This window comes from Papilio xuthus, unplaced genomic scaffold, assembly GCF_000836235.2.
Source record: "Papilio xuthus unplaced genomic scaffold, Pxut_1.1 DF826115.1, whole genome shotgun sequence".
Classification (NCBI taxonomy): domain Eukaryota; kingdom Metazoa; phylum Arthropoda; class Insecta; order Lepidoptera; family Papilionidae; genus Papilio; species Papilio xuthus.
The window spans coordinates 658090-682469 of NW_013532534.1; the positions used below are offsets into that span (position 1 = coordinate 658090).

A 24380-nucleotide genomic window follows, 5' to 3' on the forward strand; every position below is an offset into this window, starting at 1 on the left:
AATCGCAATACTTTAATATAACATATATCACCTTTGTGTCCAATGTATATCCCTTTGTGAAAATGTGTGGGACACGACGTGACGTAAATGCTTATCATTATTCATTGGGTCAATTAAATCATCTAATAATATTTAACGTACCGTAACATTTTTACCTTTTATTCCCCTTAATACAATTTCCAGTAAAGCGTAGATGTGGTGCTGTTTACTACTTAATAGATCATAATATGACAAACTTTGGACTAAATTTGGACAAACTTGTCTAGACAGAGTGTGCTTCCGTTTACAAATATTATCATTAAATCATTCGCGTAGCCAGATAGCCTTCTTTACAACAATTACCCTTGGCATTTAGTTATTTATAATTATCTCACTTTGGTCAAATTAGTATATTTTTCCTTAGTTTTTATATAGTAAGGGAGTTTGTTCACTCAGTTTGGTTCGTTTCGTTTTAAATAAGTGAAGTGGATCTTCTTAATTGTATTTACTTAGGAATAAAATAAATTAATTTCATAGCAAACAATTACCGTAATCAGCTTAAAATTTTTAACGTTTTTGGCAATTGGCTAAACTGTATCTATCTATAAAATTATTAAAATTGGAGTGTCGATATGTAATATTAAAAAAAAATATATTATTTCGTGAACATGATGTATATTTCCTCTTTTGATGGGTAGAGATGTTTCATGTTAGTTCTCCATCTCATTTGTGTTTTCTCTTTTAGTAACGAAAGAAGTAATGTAATAATAGCTGTAGGTCTCAATAAATTGCAATTGCAATAATTATGAAATGCTATTTAGATTATACAGTGAGTACGTTTTGGCCAAAATGTTGACTAGGATTGACGTAAGTGATAAGATACGATTTCAAAAGATTTTGATATTAAAACCTTGTAGAAAATTATGAATTTAAAACCCTTCCAATTAATTATGAAAAACCTTGAAGTGATTTTTGGATTTCGAGAAAGTCATTTTTAAGCGAATGGTGAAATGTGAAGCAAGGACTTATTTTTTTTTAATTTTAAATTTAAATTGCGATAAAATGATGCAATGTATTAGTTAGATTTAAGAATTTAACAAAAAGGTTATTTTGTTTGTAATTTAGTTGCCAGAGAAAATATTTAGTAATGTGAAGGCAACCATGATCGATGTCGTGAGTGGGGATGGCGGCGCGACACCCCCTCATCCCCTTTCATACGCCTTCAACCCTCTTTCGCTATGCAGGAGATACTCGATGCAGTATTATACATATAGCTTTTGATATATACTACAACGAAGGTCATAAACAAAGTTTTAAACCGTATAAATCTTAAGTAAAATTAACATACGTAATTTGTTTGTGCTAACTTGGCAATTTTAGTGTTTAATTGAATGCAATTACGGCTCGGTGTCGCAAGTTGTTTGTAAACATCGTAACTATAAACATTTATGATAAATATCATACGTAGAGGCTCAGAATCAGAGCATCACGCCGAGATAGAAACTGCGTTTAAAACAATAGCAGTACTGGAATGTTCTGCTACTTTGCCGAACTGTTCTGCCATCGTATGTATCCAGCCTATATCAATGTTGCTTCAAAGAATGTCATTAATAAATATGATCTTCTGTTGCTGGGTGAAAACGTCCCGCACTGAGATGTGGGACTAGATATCAACGATGCCGTTACTTCGTCTGGCTTAACAATGCATCAGCTTAGTGGACTTTTTGTGCACACGCGATCCCATCCGGTTTTGTTCAAATAAAAAAGATATGATCGAATCTCTTGTGGTCCGATCAAAACAAATCTTACCTAATCGTTGCTATGTTACGTTTTGTTTCAAAAATTCAAGAGGCAAAATAACTCTATATAGGATCGAAATAACAAACGTTTGATATATATTAGTAATCTTACTAATGCGAGAGTTTGGATGGATGGATGAATAAATGTTTGTCAGAAGGTTCAACATATCTCGATAAAATTTGACATGGATGAAGAATATAGACTGGAAGTATATGTACATAGGCTACAAATTATTTTTTTTTTAATTCTACGCCGTCGTAGTCGCGGGCGACAGCTAGTGATATCTAAATTTGTACATGATCACACAGAATGGCGACCCTTTCCGTGTATTGACGAGAAGATAACAGAATGAACATTGAACGCGCAATATAAAATTCATTATATAATATTAATAAAAATATCATTCTGATATTTCAACGTTTAATCTAAAGATTTAAACTCGATAAAAAATTCATAAAAGTTGTTAATATTTTAATTTATTTATAGTAAGTTGCTTACTCTATCAGCGTCTTTTATTTTTCTATTTTAGGTTTAAAAAAAAAAATAATTTCCATTCAATTGAATAACAATTCCGTGTTATTGTTTACGTTTAACTTTATCTTGTAAATGTATATTTCCTTGTAAGTAAATGATTCTTAATTATCTGTTTATAAATAAAGAAAATAGTAGAGGTTAAAATAAATTAGTTGTTTAAAAACATGTCATGAAAGTTCGTGAGTGTATATAAATAAAAATAAAGTAAAATATGTTGCAACGTTTTCGGATTCAAGATTTTTCAAAACCATTACATAAATATTTTATTGATTACAAGAAAAAAATAAGTAACACTACATGTACTAAAATAAAACATAGAGTTACACTGTTTATTATTATTGCGAATTCTATTGTTTACTCCTTAAAACATTCAAATAAGAGGGATTTCTAATAGTTTGCAATTACAAAACATGAACTTACGCCGCCTCTTCGTTAGGAATATTACAAGCTTCGATTTAGCTCGGCCCTGACACCCTTTTTTCGTATTATCTGCCTCTGTTTAAGTGTACGTGCTCTTCGCTTACAACCTTGTACATGGCCCTTCAGTAAAATAAGTTTCAGTTTTTGGTACATACTCGTATAAAGTTTAATTATATAAATATAATACTATTTTACGCGACCGATTTTTTCTCGGCTACGTGTCCGTCCGTTCCCTTGTAATCTGTAATTGAAACAACTTGACAAATTTTGAAGTATTGGATCTCATTTGTTTCTTTCCCCGAATATCACAAGAGTGTACAAGTAAGGCAAATTTAATGATATCTTACTAATACTGTAAATTCGAATATATGGATGGATGCATATTTGTTTGTTAGTAGGTATCTCTAGAACGGCTGTATGGGTTTTGCTGAAATTTGACATAAATGTAGAACAGAGTCTGAAAGAACACATATGCTATTAATTAAGTTTTTTTTTAAATTCCGAGCTGACTGAGTCGCGGGCGACAGCTATAATAGTACTATATAGTTTCCATTTATATTCCTTTATTGATATAAAATATTCTAGAGCAAATCAGTAAACGTTATTTGAATGATATAGAGATAAATCTCTTTATTCTTTCTTATTAGTATGTAGTGGCAAAATGTTAAGAGTGGGAGGTTTGTGGTAGTAAACTGGTTTGTGTCTCGGCATCGCATCGCTCTCGTCTCCGGTCGGCAGCTGTCAACGATCAGCGCTCACTTGCCGACGCAAAAACATCACATACGTCTACCTGCACAATACTTTCAAATTTATACACAAACTTCATTAGTATACTGTGGGAATTTGGTCGCGAAATAAGAGTATACACATACAACGAGGATTTAAACATTTTTTATTTGTATATTTGTATCTTTGCATATTTTGGTGTAACAAATCGAAAATATGGCTAAGCGTACTAATTAATTATACATATAAACTAGCTGTCGCCCGAGACTCCGTCGCGAAAAAGCTGAATGAGTAGCCTACGTGACCTGCTTGACTATGCTATACATCTGTGCCAAATTTGCTTAAGATCCGATGAGCCGTTCTGGAGATACCTTCAAACAAACATCCATCCATCCGTCTAAATATTCGCATTTATAATATTATAATATTAGTAAGGTCTATACTAATTAAAAAAAAACTATATTTACTATCTATCTATCCTATACGCTCAGTCATATCACGTTCGGAACCAAATCAAATAAACGAGTCGGATGTACTTTGCAAGGTTCAATATGTGTTCGTAATGACTTCCTTGACTTGAAGTCCTATCTCCCCTTAGTGGGGCAGAGGGCGCCCACAGTGCATATGTTCGTATTGTCTCCCACTAATTACACCTAATATTGATATGTTACCAATTCTTATACCATATCTACTAAAGTATAATACCTTTTTCGTAAATTAATTAGGGTGAAACTTGTATACAAGTTCTTTCAGTCTCAGACGGGAAGTCAAAAATAAATTCTCCATTCAGAATTAACAATCTTGCGGATTATATAAAATGCACAGAGGCAGCAAAATAAAGGACGAATAATAATTTAACTCGTGAGAAAAATTAAATAAAGTTTTTAAAATACATTTTTCTCTCACATAAACCGGTTCCACAGTAGCCGTTTGTGTTACAACCTACAAAACATTAAGGCATTATTTTAATATTATAAACGATGAAATTTCACCTTTGAAATCATTTTAAAATACAGCCAAAAATATGTGACGCTGATAAAAGGTTAGTTCAGGCAATCAGTTGTAATTTAAGTGTATCCCACGACTCTATTGCTTATATTTTGTCCCAATATGTAAGTAATCTGAGATTTCATTAAAATGGCAAACTTTGGATTTCAGAAATCAATAATCGCAAGCAAGTAGAACCATTAAATAATTTAAACGGCCTATTTACTCTGGGTGTACAGGTGTCGGCGGCGCAGCATATGCAAGTGAACAGCGCGGGCACGGGCGGGCACGTGTCTGTGGCTGCCCAGCAAGGCATGTACGCCAGCTTCCAGCACCAAGGCACGCCCTCACCGCAACATCATCAAGGTAAGATAACTCGTAGTTCATCATCAACAAGGTAAGATAACTCTTATTCTTAATTCGGTAAAAAAGAACTCGCTATCTTCGAGACCAACGAATTAAGTTATTACAGCTAACCAGGCATTAGAGTTGTCTTAGAGTTATTATAAGTTTGGCGAAGAATTCAGCCTATAAAATTCAATAATTCATTTTACACGAGATTTTAGTACTAGGACATTATTCAGCTAATCAGGTCTTATTTTAGTATACATAAATGCTGCTGATAAAGTGTTCAGATGCGTTCTATAATTTAGTATTTCATATATGTAATTAAATCATACGGTATCGTGTTAGTCCAGACAGCAAATTTTGTTTGTACGATTTCATAAACATTCGCGCAAAGTTTATTTTTCATAACATACTACAATGTAATGCGGAGTATGCGCGCAGCTAGTTTCCAGCATAAGCGTAAAACTGTGCTGTAGGAATGGTCTTTATTTTGTAGCGCTGCACAGTACAGCCGGGGCTCAAGTTGGGATAGCCAGCTTGCGGTCGGAGACGCGCATTGTGAGGTTGACGATCTGAGAGAATGCGTCAAGTCGCGCGCTTCAGGGATGACATGCGTACATTGAAGTCTTTATTGTTGCAATCTTGGCCGCTAGCTGCTCAGAACAGAAACAAATGTGGCGTTGCTCGGGTCCATTGCCTTGTAAGAGCCGGTTTACGAGTAAACGTGGAGTTATTTAAGGTTCGGCAATAATTATGCTAGGCGACTTTGCGTCGTATAGATTCCGTGCATATGTATGGAGAGGCGCAGGACACCATTTAGCTTGTTGTCGGTTAACCAAAGTAACTAACACGGTTATTAAATCTATCTTATACGTTTTGTTTATGTTTGTTTTCTACGTATTTTCGAATTAACTACGATGACATTAACTTCACAATATGTTGCAACTGCAATAGAAGCAGGAATAAAACAACGAAAGTGTTTTTAAAGAATACATTTTGTAACAAATGAAATGAAAAGAAAGTATAAGTCAAGCTAGATTGAATTAGACTCTATTTGGTTACAAATAAATTTACGGATCAAGGATGAAATGGTCGACCCAGATCTGCCGGGCGGTCGTGATGCCAAATTAGGTCGATTCCTAGCAAGGTTTTAACACGCACACCTGATATCTAGAGTAATAAATTAGGACCCTCCGTATTCCTTACAACCCTTAACTCTGTTCAAACATTTTGTAAATATTTTTAATTTCTTTTGAACTTGAGTACCGGATTCGGACGGGAATGAGTTTCATAAAAAGCTGTTTGAGATCGCTAGGCTTTTTTAAATAGTTTTATTAGAGAAATCATTTCCGATCGAATCGATAAGGCACGAAGCTTGCGAGACAGGTTTACTCACGATGTATGTAAACCAGTACATTAAAATTATTCGATATCACAGACACTTTGATATTAGCAAGGTAGGATTATAATAAAAGTTACAATATGGTAAATGGCCTTGGTAAAAGAGACAACGCAATTTCTCAGGGCTTATAGCGAACAACTTAACGATAACCTCGGTTACTGCGCTAAAAATATCTGATAGGTGATAGGTGCTTCTTATTGGAACGATGATTTGTTTACTACAGTTTCTTCAGATATAATTCTTTTAACAATATCATAACTATAACGTTGTCAAATTGAAAAATAGACCATGACACACAAACGGTAGGCAACAGGGTGATTCCGTAAGGGTTTTTTTAGGAACGGAACTCTAAAAACGTTTCAAAAATTTTCCACTTAAAATTCTGCCATTGTTCTTTTATGTCTCTTTCAAGAAGAACATTTATATAATATAATTGTGATGCATTTACAGGTAGCGGTTGCGATACGTATTCAGTGTCGCAGTCGCAGAGCCTCAACTTCTCGCAGGCGATGCGAGGTCGCCCTGCCGGCACACAGCAGCAGCCCGCAGGACCGCAGCCACCGCCTCTAGGTAACATACTCGCAAATTGTAGCTTGGGGGATTTGGAGGAATGTGACGAAGATACCATTGGTTACATAGTTTGGCTATAGAAGTTATTTATTTAATATTTTGAACCTAGATGAAAAGAGCTCGCAAGTAAAGGTAACCAGTTAAGTAACATTTTCATCGAGAAATAGTTGTAGCATATGAATGCAATATACTTTAACACGTTTTGCGCGTTTTCCTGTCCATTATGTAAACTATTGGAATGTGAACGAGTGTACGTAACAATGACATAAGCGATTTTATTTAGTCATAAATCAAGATCAAAATTTATAATTTATCTTTTTATCGTATATACGTTTAAGTTTTTGAACATTGTACTATTGTAATTTTTATTTATCTTATTTAATTAAGTAATATAAATGTAACATAGTTTTTAAAGGAGAACTTATATTACTAACAGGTGTAGCAGCGGCCGGCATATCCCGTGAGCAGCAAGCCAAGATGCTGCAGCAGCAACAGCAGCAGATGCTGCGCGCGCAGCAGCAGCAGATGCGTCCGCCGCCGCCCGAGTACAAGGCGCGCTTCGCCGCCGCCCCCGCGCCCGCCCCGCGCCGAGCCCCCGCGCCCCGCGCCTTCGCCCCGCACGCGCGACAGTACGCGCCCGACTGGCGACACGTGCTCATGCAGCAGCAGCCGCGCCAGCAGTTCCCGCACCACCACCAAGGTACTTTACTCGCCTAACCTGATCACATAGTAAATACCTTTCTTAATGCTATTTTAACAGGTTCTCTGCCACAACTTTAATGAGTTTACTTCTTAAATTATTTCTTAATAAGTTAATTTACTGAGTTAATTATAATTATGTAGGCGGAGGATTCGGCATGGCGGGTATGGGCGGGCTGACGCAGCACCAGCAGCAGCAGCTGCAGCTGCAGCAGGCGCGCCTGCAGCAACACCAACTGCTGCAGCACCAGCATCAACAGCAGCAGCAACAACAACAGCAACAACAAAGGTAAAGACATGTTAAAAAATAAATGCTAACAATAATCATATGGTCTACTTTTGTTATAAACTGTAACTCTTTTTGTTTATTTTCGATTATTTTTATCATAGAAATTTGGTATAAATCATTCATAGCTTATATTTGGTAATGCTAACATATTGAGTAGACGAGCTGTATAATAAGCAATTAACAATTCATACTTCAAATATTAAGAGTGAAACAAATAACCTTTGAGCATACTCTAAGTTTGTTCTGTGTGTGTGTGTGCAGGACATCCAGCCAGCAGCAGTCGCCGATGTCTCACCTCATCATGCAGCAGAACCAGATGATGAGTGTGCAGGGTCAGGTATGTACCACTAATTATATCCTCTTTTATTTGATTTAAATATATACTGCAAGTATGTATGTACTGAAAATATCTTTAGATTGATTCATGCATCAATACAAAGATATTATAGCATAATCGTATCAGTTATTTGCAATTGCTTTTGATTAACATAAAACAGCTGTTTATCTTAATAAATATTAAATTAAAACACACAATTAATAATAATTTTTCACAATTTGCAGATGCCGAACATTCACATGAGCCAGTCGCAAAGCATGTCGATGCAGCAAGCGGGCATGGGCGGCATGGGCTCGCATCAAACCAACCCCATGCAGAGCAACCCTATGCAGTCCAACCCCATGCAAGGCCAGACCGGCTCCATGCACGCTCAGACCAACCCCATGCAGAACTCCATGATGACTCAGAACGCTCCAATTAGTCAGAATAACAACTCCAGTCATGCCTTCCCCTCGCTCCACACGTCTTCCTACTCGGGACCTGCAGACTTCAACTTTGACTTCCTCGACAACATGCCTTCCTCAGACACCAGCAACCTCACCGCTCAAGAACTATTGAACTCTCTAGATAATTCCTTCCTTAACGATATCCTGTAGACTCTTTACATTTTATTTTTATAACCTGTTCAATTTCTTATGAGATTTAATTAAATCAAGTGAAATATAATCAATGAATTAGATATATTTCTTAAGAAAAGTAATACAAAGAAAGCATAATTATTTATTTTTACTTTTCTTACATCACACATGTATTATCATATTATCAACATTGCCAATAATTCCATTTACTTGCATATTATTTGATATTAGTCAGAAACGATATTAAAATATCGTGAAATTAATTCTTTTAAAAATATCCGAACGACATTTTAAATAAAAATCTCATCAATTGAACAAGGTTTAGTACATTTTTAAGTGAAGTAGAAAATTCCGTTTTGATTATTGTATAACAATTTGATATAATCAAAAATTTCACGACCAATATTAAAAAATATCACGACCAAAGTTATTCAGACAGGAATTTAACATCGGAATTTTATGAGTTCGATAGAACATTATATAAATATTGAATTCGCTCCGAAGACTTGACACTTTCGGACATTGTTTTATAGACTATTTATTGTAAAATATCCATTTCAAAGTATTTATAAGATTTATTATTGTTAATATGTTTGTAAATATTGTAACGCTAAGATGTTTGTTTATAATTCAACTTTTAAATATAAATAGTAGTCACAGATTACTTTCGCTTAATGTTATCATTCTTATAATAGATTCTTTTTAGTTGCAAAATAGTGTTTATATAAATATATAATGTATTTATTTGAAAATATTTCATATAGCGACTTAATAGCACAAAAGACAACCAATTTTTATTTACTTTGCCTACAATCGAATGAGAAGTGAATGATTTGGGGCAATACACTATAAAATGAGTTGAAGAAGTGAGTGAATGAATGAATGAATGATATATGAGATACTGTAATACTGTATATTTAGATTTCACTTTGGGACCTACATTCTTTAAGGCGGGAACGATAAAAGTTGGGCTTAAAACTACCTAAATAATATGTATTAATGCTTTCAATAGTTATAAGAAAATGACAGACGTAATTTCGTAACAAGGATAAAATAATTTAAAATAAAATTTAAGGTAAAAAATTTAAAAACAATGCTTACAATGTAAATGTAACTGTAAAAATTTCATAATTAGGATTTGTTTTTATAGCGTTATCTTTGAATTTGCTTTAAAATAAAACGCTAAGTAAATTTTGTAACATCTATAAATATAAAAAATTTAACATGAAATATGTGTAAATTAGGCAATACTTTTCACTTTTTAATAGCGCAAAAAATTTAGCTTGAATGTTTAATCTATGTTAAAAAAAACTGTAATTTTATTGAATAACGTTTTAGGATAAATTTTGATAGCCTGTTCCCGCCAATTATGATGTGTACGATGCATTGAGGCGCTTTAGGTTAATCAGTGAGTTTTGTCTATCCGCCTCGAGAATGGCCCAATCTACTTTCTATTCATATTGCGAAATATAAATTGTATCGACTTACTAAGTATAAGTTTTATTTTAAGATCATTCCTGAACCTAAGATGTAATTAGTAGATTTTACTGTGATGTCGGTCTCAACGGTCAATAGTTAATATTAATATAGTATCAATTATTATAAATAGATAGATTATTGTTATAGTTAAGGATCTCATGTATCATTTAGGATGGGGTTTGCGGGATTCTGGATTAATCAGGATTTTGGTTTCGTTTATATTTTTTATTTGATATTCTGTTTATTAAATTTGTAATTTATACTTAAACAAACATTTTATATATTACAATTTATTATGACAAATTAATTTATGAGTACATAATTGTATTTATAATTGGGTAGCGTAAGATTTAAATGAAATTTACCAGTAGTATACCCTAATACCGAGACATCTGCAATATCTTAGCTCTCTGTTACAGCTGTAAACCAATTGTGAATGATAGAAAACATTCCAGAGCGTTTGTTAACACTTTTAAATTTAGGACCAATTTTTGAATGTTCTTTTGAAAATAATATTGCATATTGAGTATTCATACTTCTTTTATTACTTCCATCCCGAAATTAAAAAGTATTTACCGATTTATTTTACACCTAGTGTTTTAAATATATTTCTTTTTCAGTTCCGTGGAGATAATTAACGATGTTATCGTATTACATAGTATTGTTTTATGCGACCATCTTATAATTATTCAAATGACAAGAAATACGATTCTTTGGCAAAAAGAAGATTTTTTTGACGAAACCTTCTTGACAGAAAGAAGTATCAAATGTACTGATGACTTCGTGTAAATGCCATTTGATGAGAAAATTCAAAAATTTCTAGCATTATACTTTCTACCACATAATAGAATCTGCTTGATGTTTATATAAGAAATCGGAGAATTTTTCCAACTTCATTTCTAAAGCATTTATCTCCACGGCTAATTCTCATACTATTTCATTCGGTCGTCCTTGGAAAATTTTCGGGTTCCGTAACCTCGGACTGTAGTAATTATTCGGTTGAATATATTTCGTAGTTATCGGTGAGTCGTGGTTTCCCGCCATTTTGCGCTCGTAGATATTTTCATTGGTTTTATTATCTGTTGACTTCATGATGTAAGACCGTATGTATTTCCTGCGCTTTCGTAAGCGGATACAAGAGAATACGGTTGTCAACAGGAGGCCGAGTTTGAAGACGGCCATCACAAATAACCCAAGCATGAAAACCATGTACTGCTCTTGATACCAGTCTTCGAGTTTACTCAAGCAACCCTGAAATAAACATTTAAACTTTGACAAATGAAAATACTAAGAAAAACTAACATTTTTTAGGAATTGACATTGAATTTAGTAAGTTTAGATAATGCTCTCATGTTCACCTTGAAGTTTTGGAGCTTGATAAAATATATAAAATTATGTTTTATGTTGCAAGTATCACATTATCGTGCACGTGTAGTATCATACCGGAGCGTGTCTGTAGGTGGGGTTGGGTTGTATATCCTGACAGCGAGACTGGTTGAGCGGCGCGGGGCTGAGGTAAGAGGCGGGCGCGCGCTGCACGCAGCAGGATAGCGGCACCGACATCCCGCGCGGGCCAAGCCGCCGCAGTTGCCACACAGACATGTCGTAGTTGCGCGCGTCCGTCATCCCGCAGCACCTCAACTACGATCACAATAGACAATCATAAACACTCATAATAAAATTATATTCTTTTCTTGGTCATACTATAACTTCCAAGACAAATGAGCAAAATTCTCTTAATAAATCTACACGACAGGAGACAAATCTCAGTGCGGTTATAAGGAGGAACATTATTTGTTTTACTTTTTAAATCAAAGGATCTAACTTGCGTCTGTGCGAGATCGATTGCTGCAGTGAAGTCCTCATAGTCAGGAAGCGCGTAGTAGGCTTGCAGCGCGGGCACGGCGCCGCCCCGCGCACTCTGCAGACCAACGCAGCGCGGCCAAATCGCAGCCGCAACGCCGCACGCGCACTCGCATAGTAAGAGAGATAGTACTACCAAAAAGTACTGTAAAAACACATTATTATTGTGGTAGAATGTAATGCAATGTAAACAGACAGAGAGTAAGTTGAAAGACGTCGCTAAGTTAAATTTTAAATAATCAAATGATCGTTACATTGACCCAAGCGACGTGTACCATTTTGATAAGGAACCTTACGATTTTACAAAGAAATTAAGCATAAAAAATATATAAAACCGAACTTAATTATCCCACGTTAAAAAAACCGATTAGAAATTTAAAATAAAAACTTACAATAGTCAGCAGTATATATCCAGGCATATATGTTGCCCAGATGCCGAACGTAGCAATAAAGCATATAGTGAGGCCGCTGGCTAGTAAAGCTAACGCGACGTAGTAAAACGGCGGCTCAGGTAGACCCTCATCAGGCATCGCCAGAAGACTTGATAATAGGATCCTCTGGGAGTCGCATAGTAGCAGGAATCCACATATCACTTTCGCAAAACCAAATACCTTGGAATAAATAAAAAACACTTCAATTGTAGCAACACATACACACTGTTTTATAAAAAAAATCCAGTAAAGACGTTTTTTTGGATGCATTTTTTTACTGAGCGTCAACTGCGCATTTTTTTAGTTTAAAATGTTAAGGACTATAGATTTTATAACTAGTATTAATATCTTACAAGAAATAAAGTGTTAAAACACCCATAAAGCACTTTAGCACTTGCGATCCTTTTGATCTTCATTTTTATTATACTTTTAAAAATATTGTTTACATGAATGCAGTAAACACCGAAATGCAAGCTAACGTAGTAGTGAGTCCGCGTGGTATGTGCGATGAATAGTTTTGTCGGTTTTAGGGAGATACGCGCCGTTGAGCAGCTGGGGTGACTAATAATTAAGGTAGGATTGTTTAAAATTAATGGACGAGTTATTTTCATTTCCACATACGTATGTTAAACATATCCGTCGTTTATAAAATGAAAGTGATTACTAAAATAAAAAAGGGTAGTTGTAAAAAATATATTTTTTTTATTTCTAATCAATTATTTAGAAATCTATATCCTTTTTCTTAAATCCTCCACAGCTGACTGATTTAGGCACTGCTGTGATATCATCTTGTTCTCTTTCACTGGACTCTTGCAGCTCTGAAATAAAGCAAAGACAGAGTATATTACACCTCGTAACTAAAAAAAGCTTTTATATTTAATTAATGATACATTTAATTGCAATACAGATAGTTTTAAATATTGTGTAAATTTATTTACCTGGTGGCAAATGTAATTTTTCAATAACGAATTTTTTCCTGCGCAGTTTAAATGCTAGATCCAGACTGGGCGGTACATAAGGCACAAGTGAGTATATAGCTGACAACTTAGTGACATGGAATAAGCCATGGTAGTCACTATACACTGGGTTTGTTTCCCGACTAGAGCCAGCAAACGACTCTATCCTGACTGCATTGTCTATGGAATATAGAAGTCTGGGCATTAAATGCTCATCCTGAAACAGATAAGGTTATAATAATGGAAATTTTGAAAAGGACTTAAACAATTTAAAAAGAAAAAATCTTACATCGAATAAATGTGATGGAACAGTTATAAATGCAACTGCCAATGTATCTCTTAAAATTAATCTAAGAGTGTATAAAAATTTAATTAAATCTTGTCCATAATCACTGTTTATATTTTCATCACAATCCGCAGCCAACCAGATTGGAGAGCCAAGTGACTGTATGCTTATACGTAAGATATTTTTATTTTTACCACTTGTGTGGAACTCTTCTTTTGATACAAGATCTTTGATTTCAGTTAATAATTTAAAAAACATGTAATTCTTGAAGCCTGAAAGTATAACTTTATTATGTACAGTATAATGTAGTTTAATATATTACAGTAACGAAAAGCTGTGTGTTTTGTCAATCAAACCGTAAACTCTACCACTATCTTGCCAATTGAATGATCCTATAACTAGCGTAGAGACTAGTTAAGCATGAAATCAAGCCATCAGTTGACCAGTCAATCAAGACAGTAACAAAAACATATTGTTACCTTTTACTTTATCTTTGTTTCCAAATTCATCTTCATTTAAAAAACAGTAAGTAATATTTCTATTTTGTACAGTTTCTTTATCCATATGTTTGCTCAGGTCAAAATTATGTCCGAACGAGGAATTGCTACCAAAGGAAGATTCCACCTGGCCCAGTCTCTCGTATCTCCAAGCGATTTTCATTTCAACATTGCCTTCCTTAGGGTCTACTTCTTTAGGTAGATCGGTACATGGCTGTGGCAACTCATTTATCTGTGAATTATTACAATTACATCTTTATATTTTTGTCATACTTAGTTGATTTTGTATTTTTTTTGATGCAAAAATTATAACAAAAAAATATCAACAAAAACTTACAATAATGTGAGGATCTTCATCCGCTGAAGCAATAAACAGTGCATGTTCTGAAGTAACACCTTCAGCAAGATAGTACTTTGTTAAAACTCTACTGTAACTGCCCAAAAGATCTTCCTCTGAAATTTATAGTAAATTATAGCACCTGGTCAATATGTCTACAGTTTAATTATGAAAAAATGTAAGGCCTATACACAAATTTGTATAAGATAACAATCAATAAATGAAATCTTACCAACAGCAAAAATTGCTCCTGAAGGTAGACCACCGCCTACAAAAGAAATAAAAATTGTTCTCTCTCTAAAAAAATCATGTAATTCGGTATTGATGACTGTTTAGGTCCTTCATGAAATAAACTTACCAATTATGTGATCTAAGGATGGAATACCAGAAGATATATAAGGTAAATTATTTTTTAGTTTGGTTCCTTTGATGCTGTATTGTGAATCCGATTTCTTATGAAAACTTGACATTATTATAATTTAGAATCATATGGAATCATTCGAGCCCGAAGTTTGTTAGGTTAGAAAAGCACTAAACTATTGTAAGCATGTTATTTTATTTTCAAAATATGAAACGGAAGATGCTGCAAATGTTAATGTGAAATAAATTTTATGTCGTCTACTTAAGGTATAAATTAAATATGGGTTATTAACATAAAATTTGAGATTTTTATTTTTTGGCAAACGTCAATGAAATGTCAGTTGTCACTTGCTTGTCTTTGTCAATCCATATTAAAATAGTTGCCATTTTAAGAAAATTGTGTGCAGCTGCAGTACAGATAAGGTAAGCTTTTAATATGTTTAAGAGAAAGTTTTATAACTCTGTTACGCACTGGTCATTGCATGTCAAAGTCACAATGCTTGTCTTTTTATTCGCTTGCCTAGCTGGCTCATGTCTTAATTTATTATTTTTGACTGTAATAACATCAACTCACTTGTAATTTGAACCAAATTATTAAAAAATTTCATATTTTGCAATATGCAGGGTCCTGCCATTTTTATGGATATATCTCTCGAAGATCAAGTAAGTCATGCTAAAATAACCTAAAAATAATTTACTCTATCGTTTCAAACTAGGAAAAATATTACAACAATGTTGTATATCTAATGGTATTTATAGGCACAAGAACTCAGAAAGTATTTTAAAAGTCTTGGCGCAGAAATATCCGAGGAAAAGTCTGCAAAGGGAATAGAAGATGATTTACATAAAATAGTTGGTGTATGTGATGTCTGCTTGAAAGAAACTAATGAAAATGAAATCGAAGCCATTCTCAACAGTATTGTTTCTATAATGGTTTCCGTAAGTATATAAAATGTGTATCTTTCATAAACTTCTTTTCATTTCAAATTCAGATTGAATAAACACATAAAACATGTCGTCTTAATTTAATTGTGATGCTTAAAGGAATTTTTGCATATCAATAATAAAACAAACTTCTTAGATGTGAAAAAAGAAAATATAATTTAAATATAAATGATATTTGTATATTGCAGATACCATTAGAAAGAGGTGAAAACCTTATTGTTGCATTCAGTCAAAGGCTCGGCAAATCACCGGGCCCCAAAGTTGGATTAATAGCTTTACAGTCGTAAGTAATTAAGCAATAATAGTCTTTCACAAATTATATTTTATCAAATCCTATAAGATATTGTGTGAACATAAGTAAATATACACAAATAATTGATATTGTTACATCTAAATCAATGATTATTTAAAAAAATATGCACTATCTTTCCAGCCTATGGAGGTTGTATAACAACTTAGAGGCCAACTCTCCATTGAGATACCATGTGTATTACCATGTGATTGAACTTGCTGCACGTGTTGGCGCTGTCAAGGATGTGTTCACAGGTGTAGAGCATCTGAAAAAGGAGTTCTCCAGCTGCCCCCCCTCTAATGAACAGATGCAAAAATTGTACAGATTACTCCATCAAGTTTTAAAAGATCAAAACAGGTATGGTTTTCAAAGACAATTCTAGTTGATATTTATTGTGTACCATTTATTACTCTGTTAGTTATTAGAACATGTAATAACATTTTTCTGTGTTGATGTTGAAACAAACTAAAGGTTTATCTTTAGCAAAGGTTGTAGGAGTTATTTTAACACTAGCTGTTGCTTGCAACTCCGTCTACTCCAAAGTAAAAACTGCTTAATTATTTTTTTTTAATTATGCCAAATTTCAGCGAGATCTATACAGCCATTCACATTTCATCCAAACATTCACATTTTTTTATAATAGTAAGATTTACTTTTGCTAAATTTTTTATTATATCTGAACATTTTTTTTTAAATGTGAAATCAGTTGGCATTTGGTCTCTTTGTTCACTTCACCCTACTTGTGAGCCTCTTAATTTAATTGTTTTACTATTTCATTGCAGTGAATTAGCTTCAAAGGTCATGATAGAGTTACTTGGCACATACACAGATGAAAATGCATCATACGCCAGAGAAGATGCAATCAAGTGTATAGTCACTGCACTAGCTGATCCCAATACATTCCTACTAGACCCATTGCTGTCCTTGAAACCTGTCCGGTTTTTGGAAGGAGAGCTGATATATGATCTACTTACAATCTTTGTATCGGAGAAACTTTCAAGTTATGTAACATTTTATGAAAATCATAAAGAGTTTGTACAGTCTCAAGGTATGTTTAATTATGATGTTGTTTATATTATTCTAAGATATTTATGTAAGAAGTAACTTTAAAGCTGTTTAATATTTAGAAAAAGGAATACAACTTTTTGCTTTTCAGTTTTATCTTGAATCCTACTGAGAATCCTAGAACTAAGATTCTGAATCTTAGATCTAGGATTATCTATAATATAGATACAAAGACATGTTTATAAGATTTTTAAATATTTAAATATAGCATTGGGAGAAGACTGTAATTATAAATAAAACATTAATGTTCAATTTCAAGGGCTCAATCATGAGCAGAATGTGAAGAAGATGAGAATATTGTCATTTATGCAGATGGCGGAGACTAATCCTGAAATAACATTTGATGACATGATAACTGAACTGCAGATTGAAGAGAAGAATGTCGAAGCTTTTATCATTGAAGGTAATGTTTTTCTTTGAAACTTTTGATACATCAGTTTTGTTTTAATTGTATAGAAATACTTCTATAAAGCTGTTAGATAAATAATGTATATGATGTTACCAGTACCACCAAGAAATGAATGCCGTGATTCCAAACAATTATAAATCTGAGACAAATTACTAAAATTTATGTAATTTGATGAATTTGAGTCGTATTCTATACTATTTTGAATGTTTGCAGTGCTGAAGACGAAGTTGGTGCGCGCGCGCATGGACCAGGCTGCGCGTACGGTGCGCGTCACGAGCACAATGCACCGCACGTTCGGTCCGGCGCAGTGGCAGCAGCTGCGCAGTGTGCTGCTCGCCTGGCGCGCTAATGTTCATCAAGCTCACGAGTCTATGAAGTCCGTCGCCGCCGCGCAGCTAGAGTACACCGCACAGCAACAGAAAGCATAGAATCACAGACAATAAAGTTTTTACATAACTATTAATTGCTTTTTATTCTACATATGCGACGTGCTTCTAATTTGCTTTGAAAATTATATTAGCCTAAAAAAATATGCATAAGCGCATGGGCATCGCCAGCAGCTGCAATGGAAGGGCAAAGTGGGCTTCACTCTAGAGACTCATTAAACTATAAAATAGATAAATAAATCACTACGAAAAAGACTAAATACCTAAAATTCGTATAGATTCACATAGATAACTCAGAAACTATTGGCCTGTTCTCGGCGGTATTTTCAAACCAGTATGTCTAGGGGACCTTCAAAAATCGATATTTCTAATTCAAACACTGGTAACGCAGCTTCAGTTCTGGTGTGCGATTCTCCATGGGCGTCGATGATCTTTTCGATGTTCCGGCCGCTTATTTGCCACCTTCTTACATACAAAAGCTTATTGAAAAAATTAAAGAGCATATGACATTTAAGAATGAAAAACAATATTGACAGATGTTTGTATATAAACTTGAATACGCTTACAAGAGTTTTAACAATTATACATTATAAGATTTATATTAATTGTGTTAACGTTTTAAGATTATATTATTAGTTTATTTTTAACGGTGTGATGGATTACGATGAGGAGGAGGGTTGTGGCATCCGCAACATCTTCCGTTCTTTCGTTTGCGTGGCGCTGACGCTTTTACTGGGTCTGCACGTGTACTCGTACCTGTGGGGCTCGCAGGACACCATTGAGGGAGACTTCGGAGATATAAAATACATGGTCATGCAACTTACACAGGGCCTATCTGAGGTTGTGTACTGTTCTCATTATTCAAAACTTTTATTGAAATCAAAGTTAAGCTTTTTGTCATCTATCTAAAGCTAGGTTTTTACAGCGTAAATTTTCCGCGATGCGACGTTTATTAGCAGGTTGGTGTACCTGTATTCTGTTTTTCTAAACACTGAGGCCTTCCTCTGCCAATGGCTAATGGTAAAACATTCCCTCATTTCCCACTTACTTGCTTTATTATTATTAAAAGATGAATCGTGAACACGAACGCATCCGTAACGAGTTGGAGAGGATGTCGTCAGCGCTGCCGGCTATGACTGCGGCATCGGGCCGCGTAAAGGACGCGTTGGAACCCACGCGCCGGCACGCGCGGCAATTGATGGATATGGGCGACTATGACCGACAGGTGTAATAAAATAAAATACATGCTATTTATAAAGTTACCATCTCTACATTCTATGGTATTATACCCAAAAATGACATTAAGAAATTTTATTATTTATTATTACATGACCAATGTGAGTTTATATTTATACAAATATATGTAAATGAATTGGTTTCCTTAATTTTTAAGACTCGAATAACGCTTTTATCTAAGACTTTTCTACGGCAGTTATATGTTATCCAATAATAAATGCTTAGGAAGGTATTTTTGTAGATAGCAGATTTTGCCCTGGAGTCCGCTGGCGCCCGTATACTTGATACTGGAGAGACGCAGGAGTACATGATATATGAGTCCACTGTGGGGTGGGCGCTGCACGCGGTGAGCTCACTGCTCTGCCGCGAGTGCCCTGGCGCCTCCGCCATCCTGCGCCCTGGCACGTTACCCGGCGAGTGTTGGGCCTTCCGCGGCTCCCGGGGCGAGGTCACCATACGACTCGTGGGCTCAGTCCACATTACCGGCATCAGCATTGAACATATACCGCCGCATATCTCGCCAACAAAGTTAGTCTAAAAATTTTAATTATGTGCTTTTTGATTACTTCTTGAGTTCAATGTATTAAATATCTTCGTATAGATTCGTGAAAATAGGAAATTGAGTAACTTTATTTTACATCTTTATTAATACGTTTCTAAACCTTGTTCATAACTTTTCCCTTTAGAGAAATATCATCGGCGCCACGTCTATTCCAGCTCGAAGGTTTGTCGCACCGTGGCGATCCACATCCGCATGACTTTGGCAGTTTTGAGTATGACAAGGACGGTAAGCCTATACAGTACTTCGAGGTGCAGCAACCGGCTGCCGCGGCCTACCTTATCGTGAGACTCAAAGTGTTCTCTAACTGGGGACACTCGCTGTACACCTGTCTGTATCGTGTCAGGATACACGGGGAGCTGGCGCCGGGACAAGCGCCGCAGAAGACCATTTCCGAAGAAGAAACGATGCCTTTGCATTAAGAAATTTTGATAAATATATTTGTTATAAGGTATTATAAGACTAGAGTAGTCGAACTTTATCAGCACAACTATGGAATTATTAATTTGGACTTAATTTTCTTTTCTTACATTACTTCCATATCAGTCTGTAACAAATTTGAATACAAATCTGTACCTGAGTTTGTTTATTGTTGTTTGTTCTTTTAATTTATAATTATTTTTAATTTTACGAAACTTGTATCGAAGTCTTTTTTTAAATTATGATTATGGATGATATTTTGTATTGCGCTGTTTTAGTCACGCTTATTTCTATGTTGACATTACATTTTTATTTTGGGGAATCTTTTATAATCATACTTGGAACGATAGTAACACTTTGTTTTCAGAGTTTTAAAATTTTGCCCAAATTGTGGTTTCCCATTCAACCGCCATCATTTATATCATAAGGTGCAATATATTTAATAATTTAAGTAATTTGTTAAATATATTTAATTGTAATTCGAAATAAAGTATATTTATAGTTATTTAAATTGTTATATTTTGTTCTGCAATTCTAATCAATCAGCTACAGTGCATTGCTAGCATTTTGCGATATTGCAATTTCTGTCAATTAACGATGTCATATAATTAATAGTATGTTTAATAGCTTCAATGCAGGTGCCAACGTAGAATTCTTTGCACAAAACGGTATGGACGGTAGCTACCTCGATTTTTTCGTAACCATTATAGCCAGGTGGCCGGTTAGAGCGGCCATTGTGTTTTGCACAAAACTAGAGAAAGCTAAAATCATACGTCGATGTTAATCTGGGTGTCCGGCAGTAGGCCATAAAATGCGTCCATTGTGAGTGGACAATACTACAAAGCACATAAATTAACATGAACCGAGTGATCATGAGCCCCCGCCGCGCGCGCACTAATGGGTTGGCACCGCCTAACCCAGCTTTGTATCGAAGGCTTCACGGACACGTGAAAGGGTAATAAATCGCAATATAAATAATACTCTTCCAAAAGGGTCAACAATGACTTTTGTAATCTATTGTTGGTTTAGATTTTTTCAATAGCAGAATATAGCGCAAAACTTAATCTGGTTTCTAGCAGTGTTTCTCATTTTCGAGTTAAAACATTGCAACTTTCAGATTTTTCCATAGTTGCAAGAAACAAGAGTTTCCCTATCTACTCCATTTCAGTCTGTTGTGAAAGAGGTTTGATAAAAAAGCGATAACCAATTTGTCTCTGCTTTACATTCAATAGATTTTTCCGTTACGTTATTATTCCTGAATTTACAAAGTAAAGGTTACTTTTAAAATGAGTATTCTTTCTTATATAGGCGATAAATAATTTCTTGTTACATATTAGAATTCCACGTGTGGGCCACAAATAATTGTGCTATCGAGGTATCTTTGTATTGTTTGTAATTGCATTCCTATCCGCATATCTGTTATTAATAAATTATGGTAGAATAAATTTCCAAACAAGAATCGCATAGTTTATTTGTTTGTTAAGTCACTGATAAGCACTATAATGGAATGTTTTAGTAATGTTTATTTATAAAGATGTCAAATTAAGTTAACATATAAGACATTATTATATTGCACGAGACAAGCGCGAAATTTACGTCATTAACCTACACGATATGATATACGCACATAATGTCTCTGGACAATACTAATGGACTTTGGCAACGTCATGTAGAGATATCGAGGATCCTTTCTTCGGTGATTTCTATGCCCACTGACAAATAGGTAGGAGTTAAAAAGGGTGAAAGCATCTCTCCATGAAATTTATCCTTTTCGTAGCACCGCCTACGTGTACTACTTAATATTAATGATGTGATCTTAGTTGGGATGTCTCTCGCAGTCTCCAACTGACGTGTATTAATGAGCGGCATTCGTGGTCCTCGACGGACACCTTTATACTTACTTTAATCAAAACTTACTGTGGTCAATGATAGGGAAAAGTTAAAAAGTTACCAAAAAGCAGCATTTTAATTTTATACTACTTCAATCGTATAGAAAAAGGTTATGGGTGGACAATTACGCGTAACTTACAACTGAGTAAAAGCGAAAAGACAGATCACCATACGATAGAAAATGACCACAGAAAACAAACCTGATTAGCGCAGAAAACATTATAATACTAAAATTATTACTCTTGTACAAAATTTCATAATTCTCAAAGTTTGAAACCACAGGCGGTTTGCAGCATTATTAGGAAGCCACGCGTATCATCAATAACGGCTAGGTGAGATAACACAAAGGTTTAGCCGCCAAAATATTTAACATTGTTATAAAATGTTTCTACCTTATCGCTCGTCAAAGGCTTGAACTAGAAAGGATTACGGATAGTTTTATGCTTCGATGTGCCGCTATGGCTTACATTCTTTAAACTTCCGTAACTAAAGGCGCAAGTTACAGGCGTTGAACAATTTTGTTAACGAAAAATAAAAGTGATTTTTTTAGATGTGCCCTCGGATTTAAAACGTTTAGAATAAGATTATAGTCAATGTCAATATGCAAAAGTAAAGTTATAAATAGGCACTTAAAAGAAAATAAAAAGTGTCTAAATAACATCAACTATGAGCGTGTCGTTTTTGCGATTAAGATTGTTGGCCGCAAGAAAAAAGGAGGTTTAAATATTAGGTAGGAGGTTAGTACAGTTTTTAGCTACTTACCTTACAGTAAAAAATAATATCGATAAAGTTATAACTTAAGAGTCATTAATAAATGTATGCGTAGATGTATGTAGCCAAAGCGAGAGAGGGGTGTCAGAACCGCGCCAAATGAAAATCTGTGGTCTTTGTCTACCGCTCTGGGTTAAGGGCGTGATTCACTTTATTCTTGTACAAACAAATGATCCTGTTAAATGATGCCAATGAATAAAACAAAATGACAAATTCTTTTTGACTTGGACCATACCAAAATTTTGTTATTTGCGTGGGTGTCGTGCAAGGATTGATTTTAAATAGTCGCAGGAACGTATTGTATAGAAACAGTCTTTGTCCTTTACATCAGTCGACACTCTCGTGTCCGCTTCGCTGACTTTGCTAAATATCGTGTTCAGGAAATGCGATTTTAACAGCGAAAACATCGGAATTACAAGTCGTTTAGATTCACTTCATTGCCTCCGGGCAAAGCGTGATTGTCATCTTACCCTTTCATTTTATACTGTTTAATCTAAACAGCTAACGAACAATGAGCTACCATTCTTTACAATATATCGTTTGTTATATGCCATGTTATTGTCAATTCTTCACGTTACTGCCGGAAGGAGTTTAAAGTAAAAAACGAATTGTTAATAATTATTTTCTAACGACACTTAGTGACGTAAAGGACCAATGTACTCGTACTGTTATTGTAAGTATAGGTTTTCATATATTGAGAGAGATTTTCTTTCCAGCGCCAACATTGGTAAACGCAGTAATTGTAATTGTCTCTGATAATCTTTTTGGCCTTCTTTTTCTTTGTTCTAAGAGTAACAAATACTTTATTGTACGAGGTTATAGTTAGTTCTGAAATGTAGTTTTAATCGTAATGACTAAAAAAATATTATTTCATATTTACGAAAAATGTTAAGTCTCGTGACACCAAAATTTTACCAACATATGTTGAAAATAAATTATTTGCGTTAACCCATTTATTATGGAAAAAAAAAATTGGCAATCAAGAAGTGGACTTAACTCATTATGAGAAGGGTTCGCGGCAGGTACGTCCGTATGGTGCGATCGCCCTTTGAAATATAGAAAAACGGCCATTTATTAAAGTAGAGAGGCCTCAGTAATTATTGGAACCATTCCAACATATTCGCTACCTGCCGACAATTTGCCATTCGCCCCTTTGTCTGTCGGCGTGGCGCCCTAAAGGGTTTCTAATTTTCAATGCGCCGTGTAACTATCCCGCCTTTTATTCGTAAATTTCTCTTTCGCGGTGGTTATGCTGGACGCAATATGGCGCGGTATTTTTTTTGACACAGGCAAGGGTAAGCAATTAAGTGGATACAACATTGGCTTTGTTCACTTTTTGCGGTCGCCTCGATTGTAATGGTCGATAATAATTCCACATACATCTCAAAACATAATTTTATAACAATGGTAAGTACCTGGCTACTGTAATTATAATAAGTATAATGCGAAATTGGATTAAATTCTGTAACGGATGTAGATAAATTATTTGCTATCAATATTTCTATGTATGCACTTAAATTTGTGTTCTC

The 24380-nt window shown here is 34.7% G+C and overlaps 5 protein-coding genes across 6 annotated transcripts in view; 3 read left to right on the forward strand and 2 right to left on the reverse strand.

Annotated features, from left to right (window-relative positions):
- The window catches only part of LOC106123466 (neurogenic protein mastermind), a 31273-nt gene extending 21506 nt beyond the window's left edge, over positions 1–9767 (forward strand). For both annotated transcript variants that reach the window (XM_013319815.1, XM_013319816.1), the window contains exons 4-9: positions 4686–4812; positions 6647–6766; positions 7203–7466; positions 7610–7754; positions 8016–8091; positions 8316–9767. In XM_013319815.1, the coding sequence (XP_013175269.1) occupies positions 4686–4812; positions 6647–6766; positions 7203–7466; positions 7610–7754; positions 8016–8091; positions 8316–8687 (1104 nt within the window). In that variant the 3' untranslated portion in view covers positions 8688–9767. The remainder of the gene's footprint in view (positions 1–4685; positions 4813–6646; positions 6767–7202; positions 7467–7609; positions 7755–8015; positions 8092–8315) is intronic.
- Positions 9768–10435: 668 nt separating this feature from the next.
- Positions 10436–13060, reverse strand: Tsp68C (Tetraspanin 68C). Its single transcript, XM_013319967.1, has 5 exons — positions 12796–13060; positions 12404–12622; positions 11974–12156; positions 11592–11789; positions 10436–11399 (listed from the first exon to the last, which is right to left on the reverse strand). The coding sequence occupies exons 1-5, from the start codon at positions 13051–13053 to the stop codon at positions 11076–11078; spliced, it is 1182 nt and encodes a 393-aa protein (XP_013175421.1). The 5' UTR covers positions 13054–13060; the 3' UTR covers positions 10436–11075.
- A 68-nt stretch (positions 13061–13128) lies between these two features.
- Positions 13129–15187, reverse strand: Elp4 (Elongator complex protein 4). The gene is made up of 7 exons (XM_013319968.1): positions 14877–15187; positions 14751–14786; positions 14519–14634; positions 14164–14413; positions 13688–13956; positions 13381–13615; positions 13129–13260 (listed from the first exon to the last, which is right to left on the reverse strand). Exons 1-7 carry the CDS (start codon positions 14986–14988, stop codon positions 13163–13165), a joined length of 1116 nt encoding a protein of 371 aa, XP_013175422.1. The 5' UTR covers positions 14989–15187; the 3' UTR covers positions 13129–13162.
- A 173-nt stretch (positions 15188–15360) lies between these two features.
- On the forward strand, positions 15361–18049 carry eIF3m (eukaryotic translation initiation factor 3 subunit M). The gene is made up of 7 exons (XM_013319503.1): positions 15361–15541; positions 15638–15817; positions 16012–16106; positions 16257–16472; positions 16898–17163; positions 17440–17583; positions 17803–18049. The coding sequence occupies exons 1-7, from the start codon at positions 15497–15499 to the stop codon at positions 18015–18017; spliced, it is 1161 nt and encodes a 386-aa protein (XP_013174957.1). The 5' UTR covers positions 15361–15496; the 3' UTR covers positions 18018–18049.
- A 465-nt stretch (positions 18050–18514) lies between these two features.
- On the forward strand, positions 18515–20630 carry LOC106123355 (SUN domain-containing protein 3). Its single transcript, XM_013319616.1, has 4 exons — positions 18515–18815; positions 19045–19200; positions 19453–19739; positions 19898–20630. Exons 1-4 carry the CDS (start codon positions 18630–18632, stop codon positions 20190–20192), a joined length of 924 nt encoding a protein of 307 aa, XP_013175070.1. The 5' UTR covers positions 18515–18629; the 3' UTR covers positions 20193–20630.
- Positions 20631–24380: the final 3750 nt, after the last annotated feature.